This window comes from Lutjanus erythropterus, chromosome 17 (genome assembly GCF_056507025.1).
Source record: "Lutjanus erythropterus isolate fLutEry1 chromosome 17, fLutEry1.hap2, whole genome shotgun sequence".
Taxonomy (NCBI): Eukaryota; Metazoa; Chordata; class Actinopteri; order Lutjaniformes; family Lutjanidae; genus Lutjanus; species Lutjanus erythropterus.
This window is the reverse complement of record NC_139333.1, coordinates 25,613,281-25,632,547: the sequence shown is the minus strand read 5'-3', so window position 1 is coordinate 25,632,547 and position 19,267 is coordinate 25,613,281. Positions and strand designations below refer to the sequence as shown.

Here is a 19,267-nt window from a genome sequence, read left to right as displayed (position 1 = left end):
TTGATGTCAGGCAAATAAGGGGAAGAGCACTGTAACACTGAACCAAAATAGCTTTGAACTGCCCACACTTTTAACCTGAAAAACCTGTCCGATTTCATTCACATATGTTCCATTTTTAGGGACAAGTGAAACAATGCTGTAAACCTGAACGGATGAGGGCGTGAAAGAGATTTTTTTTCTAGACTTTTTAGACAATGTGTGGGATGACAACAAAAATACTGTATGTGATACCAAATTATTAGCAGGTCAAGAGCTTGGTATTGTTGGACATTTTTCAGTAATTTTGCCAAAGCAATACCTGAGTTTCAGTATCAGTATCAGTATCACAACAGTACTTACTCTTTGCATTTTGTATAGCTAATATCCTCTGTGTCTATCATGAAGTGTTCAATAGAACAATGTGAAAAGGAAAAACATGATAATACCTATTGTAATGCTCTGATTTATGGTTTAGTAAATGTGCACGTACAAAAGAAGGAAATTTGAATTGTGTGGTAGCCAAAAAATACCCCAAAAAGCAAGTGTTTTTTGTGGCGGAAGGACGTAGTTTGCATATTTGATTGTTCTGGTTGTGAAAAAGGATGTAAGGCCATGTTATTTAAATTTTTTTTTTCTGATGATATTAGGTATCACAGTCTTTGTTTTGTGTAGAAGAGTCCCCGGGTTCATACAATACATCCATGTACGTAATTAATGGGAATATTTTTGAAATCGTGATATAGCAAAGTACAACATCCAAATTGCCGAAGCTGCAGTTTTCTGAAAGAAGTAAAATGTGTTTGACAAAACAGCGTTATGAAGCACTGTTGTCCTGCAGAGCCCAAAAAATGAAAATTGTGATGAAAAATGACCATTCACACTAATCATAAATCATACTGCAATCAATATATTTGCCACAAGAAGCACAATGTGATTTCTTTACCATATTGTGCAGCCCTTCTTCAAAGTCAAAAGATTAGTAAGTAGATACTTCAATATGTGTGTAAAACACAGAGTAAAAATTCAATAAGTAGGATATGGGCAGCTGTTTTGTCTGCACTTGTGTGTGCATGCATGGGACCAGAAGTGGCTTATTTGATCTTGTGTGTTTTAATGTAAAGAAATACTTATCGTCAGCATGGGTGTTTCTTTGAGCAAAAGGTGTCTAATCGTTTTGACATGTTGGTTTGTGGCACCTCCATTCTTGTTTCAGGTAAAAGGGAGATCGTTTTGGTCCAGAGAAGACTGAGAACAAAGGATAATGGTGTTACTTCAGCCCAGAGCCTAGAGGTTGTCTTCTGGTTTCCTTTTGAGAGAAAACCACCTTATGCTCTTATCTGTCTGTTGTTATCACAGGAAGGAAGGTGAAGTCATTTGAGGTAAGACATATTGCTCCGTATAGCTAGTGGTAAAAATACTGTAGTTCTGGCAGTACTTTGTGCCCGCCTGCCACAATGAAAATATCAGCTGCCGCAAATTGATTTTCTGTATTTGCAGCTGCACGCACCTCTGTCTCAGTCGTGTCTGCAAGGGAACCCTTGTTGTTTCTGTTAAACATTATCACTCTCACATAATTTTGCACAGATCTGGGGTTACCTTGTTGACACGACCCTCTCTCTGACATGTCACTCTCACAAACACATGACATTGGCTGCCCTTTTTGGCATTTTTAATTTTTTTAAATGTTTGAAAGAGCAAAACCATGCATGACTGATTAGTGGACAGCAAATGAACATGAATAAGTGAACATGATAAACATTATACCTGCAAAACATCTGCATTAAAGCTGCAACGATTTAACACTTAATCGAAAAAATATATATATTAGATATCAGTTTCTTAAATGGGAAATATTTTGGTTTCTTTACTCCTCTGGGAGAGTAAACTGATTATCTTTTGGTTGTGACTAAAACGAGACATTTGAGGATGTCATTTTAGGCTTTTGGATAAACTGACTGACATTTTTCCCCATTTTCTGTCATTTTAAAACAAACATCTATTAATTGAGAAAATAATCGACCGATTAATCAACTATGAAAGTAATCGTTAGGTGCAGCCCTAGTTAAGATTGTCGAGCGTAAATACAGACACACAGAGCTGCCAACATGGCTGGTAGACTCTTAGTTTTGTTATGAAACATCCATGTGTTGTCATGCGTGAAGTTTTCAAGTCAGCCAAGCTGATCACATTTCCCTAATTCCCTAAGCGAAGATGCATCTTACAGCACCTTTGGTTTTTATCTACTGTACGGAGTTTGATCAGTTTTCACAGTGTGTGAGCAAGAGATACACTGCTGCCTCCAACCATGTGAATCTGACGGGAAGTACTGTAACTCCCTTTGAAAAACAAGTTTACAGGCAGGTGACTCATAGAATCAGTTCAGGGCTTTTTTTTCATTCGCAGTCCTTCATTTTGTATCAGCAGTGTTGGCTGCCCAAAAACGATTGAAATCAAACACAGAAGTTGGAGGCACAAACAAGGGTTGGGTGATGTCTATGAAATTGGCATATGATGATGTCCACAGCAAAACACTGTAATAAACGATGAAATCATTGCTGGGCCTAAAAGGGCCTTCATCTTAGCACCACATATGTGAAACATGGTTGTGTTTCACCGCATGGAGATGTAGTGCAATGAACAGCAACAGCTTCTTTTGTTGAATGATTGTCATCCATTGGCCAACCCCTAATGTGAACTATATAATTGTAGAGCTGCAGTGAGAAGCATTAATAGAACAGTGAATCAACAGAAAATTTATTTGCAACTATTTTGATATTAACCAATAATTAAAGTAGTCATTAGTCGCAGGCCTATTTGTTTGTGCTCATTGGACATCAAGGTCTCCTGGTGAAAATAGTCAGAGGGAATAAATCAACACTACTCTGCCAGGCAGCCAAAAATGACAGCACACACTTTCAGAGCAACTCTCCTGGTAAGTGCACATCCCTCTTAGACAACGTCAGTCAGTCCTGGGTAAGGCATAGCATGCAACCATAAAAATATGCAAATAAATCAGACACCCCATCTCCTTATTTCTTGTAAGAGGCAGTGCTTATTTTGGTCTGTTGCCACGCACACAAAAAATAGCGCCAGGGCAAGCGGGCGGTATACTGCACTATATAGTGCTGAAATTAGCAGTTCTGTTTAAGCAGGACGATTTCAGTAATAGAGATTTGCATTGCATTCATTTGCACTCATTGCAATGAACAATTATAATATAATGGTGAAAAATATTGATCAGTGTTTCCAGTGTTTCTCAAATGGCTTGTTTTGTCCACAACCCAAACATATCCAGTTCACTGTTATAAAAAGAAACATATATGAAGAAAATAATCACATTTGAGTCATTAGATTAGATTAATTAGACTTTCTTAAAAAGGTTCTCAAACAGATTATTTGAAATAGTTGGTGATTAATTGCAGCTCTACTGGAGATGAAAAGATGAAAAATGAAAGAGAGGACTAAAATCATCTACAGAGAACATAAAGGATAAGACAGTTAATTTTCTCCCAGCAAACCTCGTGACTAAACTAACACTGAACTGAACCCATAACTAGTACATATTTTATTTGTAGCGTATTCCTCTGTGCTTTTGAGCTCAACTGAAGCCAAAAAATGTATTATAAATTATGTTCTATTATTTATTTATTTAAAATGCATCATTGAGCCATACGTCCTTTATTACTATGAATATGACACAGTTTATTTTGAGTCAATCCCACATACATCATCCTGCTGCTGTACATACCCACTGATGCACCACATATGTATTAATCTGTTGCTGCAAATAGTCTCCTGCAAATACCATGATTTACTATTTGACACAAAAATACCCTGCACAGAAGGACACTTGTGATTAGCAGATGATACATTATCACCCTGGCTCTAATATTCAGCATTTTTACAATTATCGGAATGGTTCTTTTCTTAAAATGTGATTGCTTATCAAATGAATTAATTGAAATGCCTCTGATGCAGCTGCCTCTCTCTGTCAGGAGTCCACTCTCTAGTTAACCCGTGAGTCATAGCCTATGTCTACTGCACAGTGCCTTTTCCTCAAAAAATTTTTGGTAGCTAGTCTTGAGTCTCCCTAGGCTAATTATTTACAATTTATTGACAATGTACAGTTTACAATTTCATTTAGCAGATGCTTTTATCCAAAGCAATGTACATCTGAGAGCTGATACAACACAAGCAAGAATTTAATCAGGAAAGTGGAAAGCTCAAGTCTGATAGGACACAGGTGCCTACAGGATTTTATGTATTTATTTTTTCTATAATATGATTTTTATTTTTTTTTATTATTATTATTGTTTTATTTTGTTACATTCAGCTGTGGATGCCAAATCCGAAAAACACAAAAGTTCATAGTTCATTTGTACTTTGTATTATCTGAATCTGCAAAGTAGGTAACTAAAGTTATCAAATAAATGTAGCCCAGTGGCTTCCAAAATATAGTAGAATATAAGTATAAAGCAGCAGAAAATGGTTATTCTAAATTTTGACACTAAGTTTTTAATTTTTACTGTAAATGTAAATCGGTTCTCAACATCAGTTTCCTTGATTATTAATAACCGTATCAGTATCTGCTCTGATAAAAACCATGGTGGTCGATGCCTACTGTTTTTTTTTTTTTTTTTTTTTTTTTTGCCAGTCTTCTTCCAAGTTTAAAAATAAAACATGACAGAATCGGGACTTTGTCAGTCAGCCTGTTCACTGTACAACCACCAGAGGGCCTCAGTGCACCAGTGCAGTGGCACAGATAACACATAATACAGCTATGGTCAACATAAACTCACAACCTACTTTTCCCTATAAGAAGTATTTTATTCTCACAATATAGTTACAATTTTTACAATAACAAAATGATATAAATATACAATACAGAAGAAAAAAGAAAAATGTATGTACAGGCAACACTAACTGTGGGTGTACCAGTAAAGCTCCCCATTTGGCTCTCCCTCCATTAGAAATGTAAACAAAAGGAGGACACTGTCTTGTGGATTTAACTTTACCATCAGAGGAGACTATAGCTAAGTGGTGCAGCAGCAGTGTGTCAATCTCAAATAGGACTGCTGCAGGTCACATTACAGACTTCTGACAGGAATAACCGCCATGCTGCGGTAGAAGGATAAGACAAAGAGACCCCTCGTAGAGGAAACATTCATGATTTTTTATCCCCCAGGGTTGATGTTAAAACAGTGATGAATACATAAACAGGAGAAGAGACAACCCTCTATAGTCTATTGTAAAAAACAAACTAGAAAACTGTAAAAGTGCTTATGTTGCTCATGTAAATATATTTTGAGTAAGACATTTTAAATTCAGTTAAGACTTACACAACAGCAAGTGAAGCCGACCTTTCTAGAAGAGGACAGACTTGAGATGACTAGATGCACTGCGTCTGAAGATTTTACTAAAACGAAAACATTTTTGTTACACGTGTACGTAGAAGTGACAATCTACACATTGGGAAGAGAGGTATTCCTTTAACTTCTGAGTCATGTTTTTAGTTAAAGCTACACTCAGCTGTGTGTGCTGTGTCAGAATTTAAGATTACTCTAAGATCAAATCAAAAGAAAAACTGCACTTGATTCAACCTGAGGTAAAACTTCATTTAAAATGTGCAGCAAGTACCAAAGTACATGTGTTATTGCTATAATCTGTGTTATTTGGTAGACAAATATAGAAACCAATTGAACAGGGAGCTGAGCATTTCTGTTATGCAACCATGTTAATGTAAACAATCTTAAGTTTACAGTCACAGATAGCAGAGAGAACAAGTGACTGCTTGCTTAGAGTGTTGAAATCTGTCTCTGAGGGGACCAAAATATATAAAAAAAGACATTCATAAGACATGGATATATTAGTGATGGTCAGGAAGGTCTCTCAGTCTTACACAGTCAACTGCTCTAACTTGACCTGGAAGGGATATAAATAGTGCAATATAAACTGGGCCTTTCTGAAGGAGCCACTTAGGGACAGGTGTTAACTGCATTAGCTAATAAAGAATAGGCTAACAGAGATCAGGGTTTAATGATAGACTTAGATAAATGTGATTAAGATAAGCCTTATTTTCAGTTATTAATTTACACATGTACAAAACTAACCCCACCATTGAAAACCGTATAGTGACTAACTGAAACAATTTGCACGTAGAGTGCTCACATTGATGAGAAAATCTACATAAAAGTAACTTAAAGTAAGCAGAAACAGAATTTTACTTATTTTTCAAAAATGAAAACAAATGAAGTGACTCCAAATTGTACCATTTGTAGCCATGAAGTGGTACAATTTCAGTGTGGCTCTAATGATGAAGTAGTATCGTGTGCATACTACTTTGATTTTAAAATATTGCTCTGTAGAATTGGATAATAGTGCTACATTCATGTCATATTAGAGGAAGCAAAAATACTGGATATCTGTTGCAAGGCAACACAGAGTCAAGTGATAATCTGCTCTGCAAGCTTGTACGCACTGTGTATGATGTAAACACACCGTAACAATCCTATGAAGGGTCATTCAGTTTTTCCAATGTGTTGTTCAAGTTGCTCTTTGGTTAGAAACTGGGGCATATGGTTTAGTTTTCTGGTGATAGGCATACCAAAAGCAAATTGCTCACCTAAATAGTGTGCATCAAACTCCATCAGACATGTGTGATTTGGACAATGACTATAGGAAAAATATTGAAATACTTTTAGGATTTTTCTCAGAAATACAGTGTGAACAAAACCTCTTGTTCTATAAGATTTTTCACTGGAAAGCTATCATGTCACAGATTCATATAGGCAGAGTTCATTTAAATGCCGAGAAATCATATCTACTTTACCATTAACCCCCACCAATGTACAGAGAGACAGGGTGCTACAATGGAACTGACATTAAACATATACAACTGGGAATTAAATATTTTAGCATTATAACTTAAATCTGTTTTAACAGCAAAATTAATTCTGTTTTAACATCAGACAAAGTGTTTATTTGAAGTTAATTACCTATTCTTACCATTTAGAATTAAAGGAGGTATACACTGGTGTTGATATGGCTATTATCAGAGAAATCCATGTACTCCAGTTCCACCTTCAACCCAAAAAGACACTTAAACATTGCATGAAAAAAGCAGGAATTGTTTGTTGTATGTAATCATCAAAAAATGCAATTTAGACATTCATTAGCACTGTGTAACCTCTTCTACGGCAGCATATTGCTGCCATGCCAGGAAAAGAATAACAGATCAGTATCATATTATAAAGTGAAAAGTTTGGTGCTATAACAAGATATTTTAACGTTATTACGGCGTACAAACTTGTCATGTTAAAACAAGTTATTTTGTTATGTAATAACTTTTTGTTCTACCATATAATATGATAACTTACATTACTTCTATTTTTATAACTTCACATTAAAATAATATATGTCATTGCATTATAACATGAAACATTTCAGATTATAACAAGAAAAATTGTATATTGTTATATAAAATTTCTTGTTATAACAAAGATATGCTATAGTGTGAAATGTTTTCTAACAATAAGTTATCACATTATAACATTAAACTTTTCATGTTATACCAATAAGTAGTTAATTGCTATAACAAGTTTCTTGTATTAATGTGATAAGTTTGTATGTTGTGATTAGAAGTGCAAATTTTGTGCATTTTCCTTAACCAGTAGTTGAAAGTGCTAAGAATTGATCAAATGATTAATCCTAAATAAATACTTAATAAGAAAAATGCATGTTTTTTCACTTTTTCTTTTTTCTCTTCTCATTTTTGGTTTATTCAACAGATGCCTCCACCAGGCAAAACAATGTCAAATGAGGCACAGCTGCTGCCATTTCTAGACTATACATTTTGAACTGATTGAATTCTTAATGGTGATTAATGATTCACATACTTGGTTGTGACAATGTGAAAATATCTTGTTATAACATAAAAATCATCTTATTATAACATTAAAGTTATCTTGTTGGAACACAGAAAAACATGTATTCTTATAGCAATAACTTTTTTGTGTTATAACATGATACTGATCCGTCCTTCTTTTTCTGGTTTGGCAACAATACACCTCTGTGCTCTTTATCTAATGTGGAAAATTCAGCTCCATTCGCGAGACATCATCAACTGCTAACTCTACTTCACTGACTGGTAAAAAATAACAGGGCAACATAATTAAATGTCCTCTGCTGAGTATTATACAATTGACTCTCTCAGGTTTGCCTGTAGGGTAAAGAAGTGGTGGTTGGGGGCAGAATGTAATAAAACCTCATTAGTAATTTCTACAGGGACCACCATGACATTTGGCTCAGGGGGTTCTGGATCATACTCAAGCTCTGAGTAATGGGACAATGTCTCTGGATTAGGAGTCTGTTGGCTTGCTAGAGTTTCTAAAGCAGCTTGCTCCATCTCCTCTGCAAGGTCCACATTGCTGCCATAGAGCACGCCCATCCTTCGTGCGAGCATCCCCTCTGTTTCCGGTGGATCTTCGCCTTCGTCCTTCCTACCCATCCTCTTACAGCGGTGCATAAAAGCAGCATGGTGTATGCAGCGTTTCAGTAGGTGGATGCGGTAAGCCCTCTGAATGACCACGGCAGCCATCTGCTCCTCTTTGTGGCGTACCGTTGTGGTAATCGGTGCAAAGGAGTCTGAGGTGGGGTTGTTCAGGATGAACTTAGCCTCAATGCTCTCCCGCATTGCTGCCATCTCCACTGTGTCTCCTAAGACCATCTGTGTGACGGCCAACAAGACATCCAGGCAGTGTATCCTGTCCCCAATGACCAGGGGCAGATCCATTTCTATCAGGCGAAGCCGGTTGGGCTTGGCAACCCTCAGCGGCTCCTGCAAGGTATCACAAAAATCTGAGAGGCGGCTATACTCAATAAACATCGTTCCATCTATGTCAAACTTCTCCCAAGTCTCATTGAACATCTCAAAGTCTTCCTCGCAGAGTGCATCGCCGCTCTCCTCCTGAGCCACATTGAAGTTCTCCAAGATGATGGCGATATACATGTTGACCACCACTAAGAATGAGATGATGATGTAGCTGCAGAAGAAGATCATGCCCATGCCCGGGCTGCCACAGTTACCCTTCACATCTGTGCCTGGGTTCTCAAAGTCGGGATCACAGTCTGGATGCTCCTTGTTCAGCATTGGAAGTAAAAGCCCATCCCAGCCGGCTGATGTCGTAATCTCAAACAAGCAGATAATGCTACCACCAAATGTTTCAAAATTAAATATGTCATCAATTCCAGCCTCCTTTTTGACATAGGCAAAGTTTGACATGCCAAATATGGAGAAGATGAACATGATGAGGAAGAGCAGGAGACCAATGTTGAACAGGGCAGGAAGGGACATCATTAGAGCAAAGAGAAGCGTCCGGATGCCCTTCGCTCCTTTAATAAGACGCAGAATCCTGCCTATTCTGGCGAGTCTGATCACTCTGAACAGAGTTGGTGAGACAAAGTACTTCTCGATGAGGTCAGAGAGCATCGTACCTGAAATAAACAGAGATAAACCACAGTCAGAGACAATATTTGACCACCTGCTGTCTGTTTGAACACAACAGCAATAGGTCACAGCCATACTTGCCAACCTCAAGATCTCAAAAATAGGCAGAATTTCAGAATCAAAGCAGGCGGCTGGGGTTTTCCCCCCTTGAAAAATTTGAGCTTTAGAGACTTTGTGTCCTGAATTCTAATTTCACTTTTATTTCTCAGGAAATACAGAATAATTTGCTCCTCATCCTCATCATACTCAGAGAGATGTTACTAAACGCATACCCCTTTTCATTAAACTTTCTGTGAGAAACAGGAATTTGCTTGAGTATTTCTTTCTCTTAGTACTTAGTACATTTCTTCTGCATGCATGCAAAGAAACGACATTTGGTGTAGCTGCATTGTTGTCTGGGTGGACTTGTATAGTTGTAGGGCATATGTACACTGTACAGTGTTAGAAACAGGTTGGGATATTAAATGAAAAGCAAAGAATGTGTGAAAATCTGTCAGAAATTGTGAGAAGTATTGGAAAATGGTGATGACAAAAGGAAGACCTGGAAAGGGGGATGAAAAACAAGTCTCCCAGGAAAATCAGGAGTGTTGGCAAGTATGGTCAGAACAGTGTCCGTGATGTATTAGCTACCCACCAGCTATGGACAAGATGACCACAACAAAGTCAAATACGTTCCATCCGTTGGTGAAGAAGTATTGTCGCAGGGCAAAAAGCTTCAAGACACACTCTCCAGTGAAGACAATGATGAAAGCCACGTTTACTTTGAAGAGGAAATCTTCCTTCTCTGGACTTTGGTTGTCCGTCTCCACCATCATGGTCACCATATTGAGGCAGATGAGCACCATGATGAAGATGTCAAAGAACTGCTGACTGATGAAGTCAAACACCATTCCCTGGATTAGGTTCTGCAGATCAAAGGGAGAAAGGGGAGGGGGTTGGGAATGTGAGGAATAGAAATACAAATCCAATAGGGTCATTTGGCCTGTTCACACTGGCAGTGTGCAGAAAAGGTCAGCACGGGGTCACTAATGACCTCGTCATGCCACACATGCCAAACTAATGTGTCATTACTTCGTCTTACGTACTTCATACTTTTCAGCATCAAGCAATGTACTTAAACAATAGTTTTGAGTATTTCCCCAAAAGGTATGTGATATAAATTTATACAACAGAACACATATTACTAGTATCACTATCAGGGGGACTGAAATAATCATGGAATTATAAATGAGTGACATACAGTCGGACGTGGAATTGGCTTCTGTGGCTTCTTGGAACCAAGTTTCTTCATGGCATCGTAGTACTTTTTTTGTTCCTCAGTCATGAAGATGTCTTTATCTCCAAAGTGCAGAAGAACCATAAAAGAAAGATATACTGTAGGAATTTAAATGCAGCAACAACTTCTGTGTGCTTTAAAGTGATGTATAGTGTTAAGGAAAAACATCTTTTGCATTGGCGCAGACTACTTATCATAAAAAAATGAGATACTTATCTTTTTCTTTTGTTGGTTGAAATTGTCAATAATGACACCAATGAAGAGGTTTAGTGTGAAGAAAGAGCCAAAGATGATGAAGATGACAAAGTACATGTACATGTAGAGGTTGATCTCATAAGAGGGTTGCTCCTCTACCTAAAAGGAACAAAAAATTTAAATCATTACGAGGAGGGTTACTAAATGTTTAAGTACATTAAGAGTTAGTGAGTAAGACATGGGATAGAAGGTTATACTGGAACACGATACTGGCCAGGAGGGGCACTTGTTAATCCAAAGACCAGGGTCGTATCACCATCACCATCTGTCACATATATATTACATATATATTCAATTAACTTAAAGAAGCAATGTGTAAGATATGGCCACCTGTTGAAGGTAACTTCAAACAAGCAGGGGGCGGCATCACTGCTAAGTGCTGCTCTTTGCTGTAACTATCATTGGCTGTACACTGTAAAAAAAAAAAAAAAAAAAAAGTTTAAACGACTTTTGAGCCAAACTCAAACTCTTAAGTTTTGAAATAAACTTTAAAAAGTTTTACTGACCTGTAATCTTTAGTTGAGATAATTTATTTTTCTTCTTTAGATAAACTTGTATCTTTGAGTTTTAGAAATAAAAAAAATGTCCACCTTGGGCTGTGTACAAGATTTGTCTTTTTTAGTGCCTGAAAAATGAAATAGTTTTAATTGAAAATGTTAAAACTTTAACATTAACTTAAATTAATTAACGTTTTTTTTTTAAAATACAATGTTTTGAGTTTCTAAAGTCCAAAGCTTTAAATTTATCTTTAGAGGCAAAGTAAATTATCTCAACAAAAGATCAATAATTGGTCAAACTTCTTCAAAAATTAAGAATTTGAGTTAGACTCAAAAAAAAAAACTCAAAAAAGTCTATTGACTTTAAATTTTGAGTTCCCTCTGCTTTTTCGTTTTTACAGTATAGCTACTAGCCGCTGTTAGCTCAGTTAGCCGTGTAGCTAGTGGCCCTATTAGCTGACTTGAGTCTGACCTGATGGAGTTGAGTCACATGACTTGACTGAAGTCAGACTTGAGTGTCAAATTTGAGGACTTGAGACTTGCATGACTAACATGAAAAAAACCTTTTTCTCTGCAGACCAGCAGAGGCCAGTGGACAAGGTATCTATCATGAAGAGGGCTCGTTAAAAAAACGTTGACAAGATGTTGTTTGTTTGTTTAGATTAGTTTTTTTTATTTAACAGCATAGTCATAATTAATTTCATTTTTTAAGTTTTAATAGTAACCAAAATACACATTTTTAAACCACAAATCGTTTTTAGCTTTGGTTTAAAAGCTCTACAGAGTTGATATGTTATAGTTGAGACACATGTGATAGGAATATTATTTAATAAAGTTCACCAGTGCTTGAGCAGTAGTCCCACCTTTTTAAACCAGGAAGTGAGACAGGGGTCTTTAGGGTATAGCTAAACCTTTTTATGCCTGATTGAATCATGTTTGTGTAAAAAAATGACAGAGCTGAAAATCTGGGACAGAACTTTACTGTCATAGAAAATATATTTTGAATCAAAGATGTTATAATGGCACATTTTTACACCTATGTTATCAGTAAGCATTCTTAGTTTTAGATTTTGAAGCCTTTTAATGCATTTTTAAATTGTTTGAAGCAAGTTTAGAAATTAAGAATTGACACAAATCAAAACATTTAATAAATTACATATATTTCATATATAAATCCTTAAAGAATAGTTTTTAGAAATTATGAATTTTATATATTTAGTAGAAATATTTTTTTAAGTTTTCTTGGTAGGACACAATTTGTCCCAATTCTCATGAATGGGTCAATGTAATGGTGCTGAAATTACTGTAAATAATAACTACCTCTCTTGAGTCAACAGCAGCATACATGATGTCCATCCAGCCTTTAAAAGTTGCCTGTAAACACAGAACACTGTTTCAAAATGTGTCATTAAGCACAAAGATCACAACTCTTTTTGATGATCCAGGTATATAATAATGTAAAGAGCACTCCTCACAATTTGAAGCAGGGACAGGTAGCCTTTTCCCACGTTGTCGTAGTTGACTTTGACGTTGACCCAGCGGGCCTCCTGCGTGGCCTCTTTGAGGGCCATGCAGTCGCTCCTGTTGTTGACCACACTCATGGGGAAAAGCTCCTCCGTGGTGGTGTTGATACAGCGGTAGAACTTCCCAGCAAACAGGTTAACTCCCATGATGCTGAAGATGAGCCAGAATATCAGACACACCAGCAGCACGTTGAAGATGGAAGGAATCGCTCCAACAAGAGCGTTCACCACCACCTGCCCAAAAGAGATGGCATGGTTAGAGTTGAGGAATTATATAAAATTGTATAGAATTACTTCCTTTCTTGTAGGAGGGAGCAACAAACTTGCTACTGCCATCAAGTTTTACTAATACTCGTACCTCAAACAGCTCTGTTACAGCAGCCATCGTGTATGCATGCATTCAAAACACATTGTAGAGGAAAGTCAGTCAAATTAGTAAGATAATGCATGAAACATCACTGCTTTTCCATCAATGTTAGCCATGCACGTTGCTCAGAGATGGTTGTACAGCCGAAAAACTCACCCTCATGCCTTCAAATCTTGACAGCGCTCGAAGGGGCCTCAGTGCCCTGAGAGTTCTGAGGGATTTGATTGGTCCAAGTTCAGAGTAGCCCATCCAGTTGGCACATAAACTAATCAGGGAAATCTGTGGCAGAATCACAACATTTCCTATTCAAGTGTTACCACAAACTTTATCTGACATAAAATATGTTAGTACGCATATTCTTTTGAAATTCACACATACATGTCAGCTTTAAAGGACCAGTGTGTAGGATTTAGTGGTGTCAAGCAGTGAGCAGAGGTTAACTGAATATTTTCCGTCAGACTAGTTTTTATTTTATTTTTTTTTATTTTTTTGTTTTTGTAATTTATGGAAAAATCTGAAGGCTGACTCATTTGACAGAGTGAGGTAGAGATTACCTTCAACCATATAAAAGATACTGAAATCTTAAGCTAAGTCATCATCACATGTATTTCAAGTAAAAAGGTTTTTAATAAATATACAGAGAAGATCAAACAAACTGTTGACATACCAGAGAAAAAAAGAGAGGGAGAAGCTGCCTGCCCACTTGGCCACGTGTAGTGCAAGAGGAGAGGGGGAGAGACCCTGGCGTTGTTGGCAGAGGAGCTGCAGACTCAATATATTTCTCACCTTTTCCTTCACGGTCCGAATAAGTTGCTAAATTTGTCATTAGTCACTATTTAGAAATAGAAATCTAGCGATAGATCCCAATAACAATGATGTGGTTGACAAACGTGGGGAAAAAAAGAGGGATTGATGAGGTTGAAGGAAAAGCAAGTGACTAGAACTACATTAATCAGCCAGCTGCAGCACTTTGTTATGTCATCACACCTCTACCACTAACATGAAAAGTGACCACATGGTCGGTGTTCCTGCTCATCTTGTCCCTCTATGCCATTATAAATGCATAATCCTTAAGTTTGTCTCAAATTTTTACAACGCTGTCCCTCAAAATAATGGACAATGAGAAAGGCTAACACAACCTCTGACAGTGAGCTTACAGATTGCAAACACATTGCCTCACTCTCTCCTTCCTCGCGTGAAGGAGAACCTACAGTGGCGGCGAAACTTGCAAAAAAGGCAAAAGGCTGTATTATGTAGAGCCAGGGTTTTCTATGTCTGTTCAGGGCTGTGCTGGAAACATGGCATTGCAACGTGGCCATCTCCAAGAAAGAGGAACGCACCCACATTCTAAAGTTACGACAAGACAATAATCCTTTTTTTTTTTTTTATTAATTCTAGTGTAGTGTGATACTGTAATTTCTCATTTTGATACAATACCTTGAAAAATATCAATATTCAATAGCATCTTTGATACCAGGGGGAAAAATTGACTCAACACTGAGGGCATAAAATTTGCATTACTATTAAAAGATTAATATAACAAGGCTAAAACTTGACAACAGATATATCAAATGAGATGAGTGATCAGAGGAAGACAGCCCTGTGAGTCAGTGAGAGGAGGCAGGCCTATGTGTGCTGAGCCAAAAGAGTATTGAAAGCATTTCAAATATTAGTATTGATGTTTATTGATATATTGATATTTTCAATCTAACGCTATTTTATTTAGGTTCTGCCATATTCTGCCAATAAGTCCTTGTAAATCTTACACACAGAACCTTTAAAATAAGATGTCAGCAGTGATGGACAGTAGTGAAGTACATTTACTTGAGTACTGTACTTAAGTACATTTTTTGAGAATCTGTACTTTACTTGAGTATTTGTTTTTTTGGAAACTTATTACTTTCACTCCACTTCATTTCAAAGACAAATATTGTACTTTTGACTCCACTACATTTCTAGGAAGGTTGTTGTTACTTTTTGACTAAGCTTTGAAGTCAGCTGTTGGTGTTTTTTTCTTTTCTAAAATGCAATTGGTCGCATGCTATGTTCTTCACAGAAAGAAACCAATCACAGTAGCTCCTCTCAAATGGGACTGATGTAAAAGTGGAAATACATCATCCAGGCGCTCTCAGTAACAAGAACAAGCAAGTTCTCCCTCTGTCATTCAAACAAAAAGCGGTAATGGTGACGGCAGGAGAAAGGCAAAATTAAATCTCAAGATGTTATTATAATTATTAATTATTCCAGGTAATTTTTAAAGTTGGATTGTTTTTATTGGGGTGAAAAATACAGCATAATTCATGTATATATACTGCCTCTGAGGACAGAAAGAAATCTCAGTTATTTAACAGACTTGGAGAAATCCTTACAGTTGGCTTCAATCTGCTTTTATGCTGTGATTTTAATACAGTTACATTAGAAAATGACAACAGCTGTCCTTTTTGTTTTTGATTGTATTTCTATGCTGAAGTGTTTATAGGTGTTTCTATAGACTTTGTGTAGCAGAGTGGTTCTACAAGCATCAGTGCATCATTAGATGGTTTCAGAGAGTTACAAGCTTCTATAACATGAAAACAATACAGCATGTATTGATATTAGAAAATGTACTTTGTAATTTGTACTTTTGAATACTTAAGTATTTTTAAAAACATGTACTTTTGAATACTTAAGTATTTTTAAAACCAAGTGCTCTAGTACTTTAACTTAAGTAAAAATTTGACTGCACAACTTTCACTTGTAGTTGAGTAATATTTGACCAGGAGTATCTGTACTTTGACTCAAGTACTGGGGTTGAGTACTTTGTCCACCACTGGATGTCAGAACTTACATCTACAATGAAAAAGTCTAACCAACACCAGGCGTTGGTGAAGTAGGTCTTGAAGCCATATGCGATCCATTTAAGGAGCATCTCAATGATGAAGATGTAGGTGAAAACTTTGTCAGCATACTCCAGAATAATTTTGATGGTTCGGCGTCTTTCTATGTATATGTCTTCAAAGGCCTGCCAAAAGAAGATACAATACTTACATACATGTTGTAACAGTAATACAGTATCTTAACACTTTCATAAAACAGTCAACATTTCTAAATTTGTTGCGCCGATGACAGCACTCACCAGAGCTCCGCTGCTGAGCAGGATCATAAAAATGATGAAGGTTTCAAACCAGTCATGCTCCACAATAGTGAAGCAAGTCCGACGGAGGTTCCACCATTTCTTGCCACGACCTTGGGTGATGTCCACAGTCAGACATGGCCAGCGCTTCACACAGTCTGAGAGGAGAGCAAAACCAAAGGTTCAGGATTACTTCGAAAGATGTTAGAGGTTAAACTTTAATGCCACAAACACTAAAACAATAACCGATTGCTCCACAATTGTCTGTGAGAAGTTCACGGTTCATGGTTAAATTGTTTTACAGTGGTTTTTCATACTGTCAGTGAAGCAGGCCTCTGGATCCACTGGGTCTGGCTCTTCTTCTTCCTCTTCTTCTGGTTCAGGCTCTGGTGGTTGATAGTCCACTGTGCTACACACTGAAGAATCCCCATCATTCAAAGCACCCATCAGCTAGTCAAGAATTACAATTGGAGCTCAGTTACAAAGCCACCATGCAAAATATACAATATTGATTTCGTTCGCCACTTATTTTGAGCAGAATCTCATGTAAAATATATTACAGATGAATATTTTAATTGGTAACAAGGATTGTTTTTGTTCATGTGGGTGTACAGAGCTACTCACTTTGACCCTTCCCTGCATACTAGTGTCATCTTCTCCTTTGTCCTGAAATAGCACAGAAATAGAGAATGGATCTTTAACAAGCATTAATAACATATCCTGCACACAAGTATCTTTTCCCAGAAATCTATATTTTCACATTTGATTAGCTTTGGATTATCAGTTTATGTCTGGGTGAAGGTTAATTCCACAGTGAGCCTAACTGTTAAAGGCCCTGCACAATACCTACTGACATCTCCCTCATAATCATTTAGAATGGGACAGACTGTGGTGATCTCACATAAGATATAATCAGCTGTAATCATCCAGAATACAGGTGTGAATACAGGCCCTTGGTCAGACTGCCAGCCCAAATCTATTTTTTTGATATATCTAGATTGCATCCAGATCAATCTGAATACAAGTCTGGACAGCAAAAAACACGCTTGGAGGTGGTTTGAAATTTAATTCAGATGCGACTGTCTTTTGCATCCCCTGCAATGCAACACACAATGACAACATCAAATCCAGATTGGCAGAATGCATCAGAGCGGCTGAGCATCAGAATGTATACCAGTGACAGAGAAGTTCTGCACCTCACCTGCATATGTAGTTACTGACACCTGCATCGTTATCACAGCAGCGCATTCAGATAGGTTGGTGATTTCTGGACACACAAATCTGATCTGCTCACTTGCAAATAACAGAGTCTGTCTTAAAGATCTGATTTGAGAAAGAACAAAGCCTTAAAGACTTATTTACACAGGTATTTCACGTGTGCTCAAGTTAAAATCGAACAGAATTATGTGAGATCATCAAACTGCATGCACCAATACTGATGATGATAGAGTTATATGTTGTTAAGTCCTAACAGATGCAATGAACTTAAAGGCTTTGGTCATCTAACGTTCCTGGTATACTAATATTTGCTCGTCACATCTCCCCTTCACCTCTATTGAAGCATGAACGGTGGACAAACTGTAACATCACTCTCATACAGAGATCAGTGTACATTTAATATTCAAAACATGATTTCACATCCAAGTGTGGATGAATTAGCCTACCAGAGTGTGAGGGAAATGTCAATCAAGCACGTGTTTGCGTACCATGGTTGTGCAGAAGCTTAAAAAATATGTAGTTCAAAGGGGCCTGCCAAATTTTAGGACAGTTACAAGTTTGAATTTATTGCCAGAACAGAAATAAAAACTTCTGGTCACTTTCAAAATGGCTTATTCCACATTTGATCGTATAACATTTCTTTTCAGCAGCATTGCAATGCAGCACAACTCACCCATGCTTTGTGAGGTGCATAAAATACGGAATGGATCAATTTTGGGGTAGATGTCCATGATTATCAATGTGGCTTGTAGTTTAACAACATTGTGTAGCACGCTGTCGATGTGCCCAGTGTCGTGAGAAAAGAAGTGTAAAGTGTAAGGCTCATCCTGATGAATTGTCAGATGATCAACAAAGCAGAAAAACCTCTTAAATACTGACATAAAAGTGGCACATGTACATTATGCTGTTAATGGATGTGCATGTAGAGAGAAAAAAAAACCTTTTTGATTGATCTACTGTACTTACCAGGTAGTACTGGTTATTTTTCTCATCTGTAAAGTCTGAGTCATCAACATCATCTTCATCATCCTCATCATCGTCGCCCAGGTTTTCAAAGTCTGACTCTCCTTGGGCGATTGGCACATTGAGACCAATCTCACCATCCACAATAAATCCAGAAGGCCGGCCTTCAACCAAACAATTAGCTATCCCGTCTGCCATTTTGAAATCCTGACTGGAGTCCAAGTGGTTCATTTCAATTCCCTCTGTTTTAGGGTCCCCGTTGTCCTTCGTGTCCTCCTCGGGCTCCCTGGGCTTTCTGCCAAGAATCTGCAGGACCGTTCGAATGATGAACGCTTTGAACCAGTCGATACCCCGTGTGATCCTGCCAATGGCAATCTGGAGATTGTTCATCTCTCCGTCATCGTCCCCTGCTGAGAGGTTGTCTCCACTGAACGAACTGAGCAGCAAGGCCAGAAAGAGGTTCAACACCTGATGAAAGAATCATGAAGGAGTGATGAAGGTGATGACAAATTTACACTGAAATGTAAGTTTGATATTTCAAACATAGTGAAATTATAACAATTTCAACATTT

The 19,267-nt window shown here is 37.4% G+C and overlaps 1 protein-coding gene across 1 annotated transcript in view; it reads right to left on the bottom strand.

The window, feature by feature from the left end:
- Positions 1-7,732: 7,732 nt before the first annotated feature.
- Positions 7,733-19,267, bottom strand: part of scn4aa (sodium channel, voltage-gated, type IV, alpha, a) — a 34,246-nt gene continuing 22,711 nt past the window's right edge. Inside the window, exons 16-27 of the mRNA XM_084740200.1 lie at positions 18,699-19,163; positions 17,139-17,180; positions 16,832-16,964; positions 16,518-16,672; positions 16,230-16,403; positions 13,559-13,681; positions 12,988-13,269; positions 12,833-12,886; positions 10,977-11,114; positions 10,725-10,829; positions 10,119-10,389; positions 7,733-9,471 (exon numbers count right to left, since the gene is read on the bottom strand). Coding sequence (XP_084596326.1) covers positions 8,171-9,471; positions 10,119-10,389; positions 10,725-10,829; positions 10,977-11,114; positions 12,833-12,886; positions 12,988-13,269; positions 13,559-13,681; positions 16,230-16,403; positions 16,518-16,672; positions 16,832-16,964; positions 17,139-17,180; positions 18,699-19,163 — 3,243 coding nt within the window. The 3' untranslated portion in view covers positions 7,733-8,170. The remainder of the gene's footprint in view (positions 9,472-10,118; positions 10,390-10,724; positions 10,830-10,976; positions 11,115-12,832; positions 12,887-12,987; positions 13,270-13,558; positions 13,682-16,229; positions 16,404-16,517; positions 16,673-16,831; positions 16,965-17,138; positions 17,181-18,698; positions 19,164-19,267) is intronic.